The sequence below is a fragment of the Coturnix japonica genome, unplaced genomic scaffold, assembly GCF_001577835.2.
Source record: "Coturnix japonica isolate 7356 unplaced genomic scaffold, Coturnix japonica 2.1 chrUnrandom489, whole genome shotgun sequence".
Lineage (NCBI taxonomy): Eukaryota > Metazoa > Chordata > Aves > Galliformes > Phasianidae > Coturnix > Coturnix japonica.
The window spans coordinates 119,604-123,614 of NW_015439884.1; the positions used below are offsets into that span (position 1 = coordinate 119,604).

A 4,011-nucleotide genomic window follows, 5' to 3' on the forward strand; every position below is an offset into this window, starting at 1 on the left:
TTAATCCCATTATAATCCCATTATAATCCCAATCCCATTACCTTCTCATTGCTCTCATGGCCGCCTCCCATTGGTCCTCCAAGTCCGCCTGTTGGTCCTCCAAGCCCTCCCATTGGTCCTCCAGCCCCCTCATTAGGTCCTCCAAGCCCTCCCATTGGTTCCCCCTTAGATCCTCCAAGCCCTCCTATTGGTCCCTCCTTAGGTCCTCCAACCCCCCCTTTGGGTCCTCCAAGCCCTCCTATTGGTCCTTCCTCAGGTCCTCCAAGCCCTCCCATTGGTCCCCCCTTAGGTCCTCCAGCGCCCCGCTTAAGTCCTCCAACCCCTTTCATTGGTCCTCTCTTAGGTCCTCCAAGCCCTCCCATTGGTCCCCCGCCCCCCTTAGCCCCTCCCCCTCTCCTCCCATTGGCCCTCCTCTTCTTCTTAGCCCCGCCCCCCACGTCATCCTCCAGCCAATCATCGTCCAGGAATTCCTCCATAGGGATCAATGCTGGAGGTTGGGGAGAAACCAACGAGACGTTGGAGGACTTGGAGATAGAAGGGACCCCCGGGGGGGGGGTGACGTGGAGACGAGGCCTCTTCCGGGCTGGTTGTGGGGTGGGGGACCCCATAGACCCTATAGGGGATCCCATAGGGGATCCTATAGGGGATCCCATAGGGGATGGAGGGGGTTGGTTGGGGTCCTCCAAGGTTGGGGGGCAGAGAGAATCCAGGGCGGCTGTAGGGGGAAATAAAGGGGGAAAGTGAGGCTCTATAGGACTATATACGACCCTATAAGACCCCATAAGACCCTATAGGACCCCATAGGGACCTTGATCCTATAGGGACCCCATAGGACCCCATAGAACCCTATAGGGGCCCTATAAAGATCTTGACCATATAGAAACCCCATAAGACCCCACAGGGACCCCATAGAGACCCTGATCCTATAGAGACCCCATAAGACCCCATAGGGACCCCATAGAGATCTTGACCCTATAGAGACGCCATAGGGACCCCATAGAGACCCTGACCCTATAGGGACCACATAAGACCCTATAGGACTCCATAAGACCCTATAGAGATCTTGACCCTATAAGGACCCCATAAGAACACATAAGACTCCATAGAGACCCTGATCCTATTGGGACCCCATAGGGACCCCATAGGGGCCCCATAGAGACACTGACACTATAGGGACCCCATAGGGACCCTGACCCTATAGAGACCCCATAGGACCCCATAGGGACCCCATAAGATCCCATAGGGACCCCATAGAACCCTATAGGGACCCCATAGGGACCTTGACCCTATAGAGACCCCATAGATGACCCCATAGGGGACCCCATAGGGGATCCTATAGGGGATCCTATAGGGGATGGAGGGGGTTGGTTGGGGTCCTCCAAGGTTGGGGGGCAGAAAGAATCCAGGGCGGCTGTAGGGGGAGATAAAAGGGGGAAAGTGAGGCCCTATAGGGACCCTATAGGACCCTATAAGACCCCACAGGACCCTATAGGACCCCATAAGACCCTATNTAAGACCCCACAGGACCCTATAGGACCCCATAAGACCCTATAGAACCCCATAGGGCCCCATAAAGACCCTGACCCTGTAGGGATCCTATAGGGACCCCCTAGGACCCCGTAGGACCTCATAAGACCCCATAGGGACCTTGATCCTATAGGGACCCCATAAGATCCCATAGGCACCCCATAAGACCCTATAGGGACCCCATAGAGATCTTGACCCTATAGGGACCCCATAAGACCCCATAGGGACCCTGACCCTATAGGGATCCTATAGGGACCCCATAGAGACCCTGACTATATAGGGACCCCATAAGACCCCATAGAGACCCTGATCCTATAGAGACCCCATAGGGGCCCCATAAGACCCTACAGGGACCCCATAGAGACCTTGATCCTATAGAGACCCCATAGGGACCCCATAGAGGCCCATGCGCTATAGGGACCCTATAGAACCCCCAAGGGACCCCAGAGAGACCTTGATCCTATAGAGACCCCATAAGACCCTATAGAGACCTTGATCCCATAGGAACCCCATAAGGACCCCATAAGACTCTATAGGAACCCCATAGAGACCTTAACCCCATAGGGACTCTATAGGGACCCCATAGAGACCTTGACCCCATAAGACCCCATAGAGACCCCATAAGGACCCTATAGGGACCCTGACCCTATAGAGACCCCATAAGGAACCCATAGGGACCTTGAACCTAGAGAGACCCTATAGGACCCCATAGAGACCCTGACCCTATAGAGACCCTATAGAGACCCCATAGGGACCCCATAGAACCCTATAGGGGCCCCATAGAGAAATTGACCCTATAGAAACCCCATAAGACCCCATAGGAACCCCATAGAGACCCTGCCCTATAGAGACCCCATAGGGACCCCATAGGACCCTATAGAGACCCCACAGAGACCTTGATCCCATAGAGACCCCATAAGACCTCNGAGGACTTGGAGATAGAAGGGACCCCCGGGGGGGGGGTGACGTGGAGACGAGGCCTCTTCCGGGCTGGTTGTGGGGTGGGGGACCCCATAGACCCCATAGGGGACCCCATAGGGGATCCTATAGGGGATCCTATAGGGGAAGGAGGGGGTTGGTTGGGGTCCTCCAAGGTTGGGGGGCAGAGAGAATCCAGGGCGGCTGTAAGGGGAGATAAAAAGGTGTAAAGTGAGGCCATATAGGGACCCTATAGGACCCTGTAAGACCCCATAAGACCCTATAGGGACCTTGATCCTATAGGGACCTCATAGGACCCCATAGAACCCTATAGGACCCCATAGGACCCCATAGAACCCTATAGAGACCCCATAGGGATGCTGACCCTATAGAGACCCCTTAAGACCCCATAAGGACCCTATAGGCAACCCATAGGGACCCCGACCCTATAGGGACCCCATAGAGACCTTGATCCTATAGGGACCCCATAAGACCCTATAGGACCCTACAGAGACCCCATACAGACCCTGACCCTATAGGAACCCTATAGGGACCCCATAGAGACCTTGATCCTATAGGGACCCCATAAGAACCCATAAGACCCCATAGGGACCCTGACCCTATAGGGACCCCATAGGGGCCCCATAGAGACCCTAACCCTATAGGACCCTATAAAGACCCCATAGGACCCCATAGGGATCCCATAGAGACCCTGACCCTATAGAGACCTCATAGGGACCCCATAGGGACCTTGACCCTATAGACACCCCATAAGACCCCAAAGGAACCCCATAGGGACCCTGACCCTATAGAGACCCTGTAGGACCCCATAGGGATCCCATAGAGACCCTGATCCTATAGAGACCCCATAAGACCCTAAAGGGACCTCATAGGGACCCTGACCCCATAGAGATCCTGTAAGACCCCACAGGGACCCTATAGTCCCCTGATCCTATAGGGACTCCATAGAGATCTTGACCCTATAGAGACCCCATAAGACCCCATAGGGACCCCATAGAGAGCCTGACCCTATAGAGACCCCATAGGGACCCCATAGAGATCTGGACCCTATAGAGACCCGATAACACCCTATAGAACCCCATAAGACCCCATAGGGACCCCCTAGGAACCCTGACCCTATAGGGATCCCATAGGGACCTCATAAGACCCCATAGGGACTCCATAGAGACCCTGACCCTATAGGGACTCTATAGGGACCCCATAAAACCCCATAGGGATCCCATAGAGATCTTGACCCTATAGGGACCCCATAGGACCCCACAGGGGCTCCATAGAGACACTGACCCTATAGGGACCACATAAAGACCTTGACCCTACAGAGACTCCATAGGGAACCCATAAGATCCCATAGGGACCCTATAGAACCCTATAAGACCCCATAGAGACCCTGACCCTATAGGGGCCCCATAGGGACCCCATAGAACCCCATATGGACCCCATAGGGACCCTGACCCTATAGAGACTCCATAGGACCCCACAGAACCCTATAGGACCCCATAGAACCCTATAGGACCACATAGCGACCCCATAGGACCCCATAGGGAA

General features: G+C 54.6%; 1 protein-coding gene across 1 annotated transcript in view; it reads right to left on the minus strand.

Moving 5' to 3' along the window:
* Positions 1-726, minus strand: part of LOC107307131 (serine/threonine-protein phosphatase 1 regulatory subunit 10-like) — a 12,284-nt gene extending 11,558 nt beyond the window's left edge. The window contains exon 1 of the mRNA XM_015850575.2: positions 42-726. Within this exon, the coding sequence (XP_015706061.1) occupies positions 42-653 (612 nt within the window). The 5' untranslated portion in view covers positions 654-726. The remainder of the gene's footprint in view (positions 1-41) is intronic.
* Between the last annotated feature and the right edge of the window lie 3,285 nt (positions 727-4,011).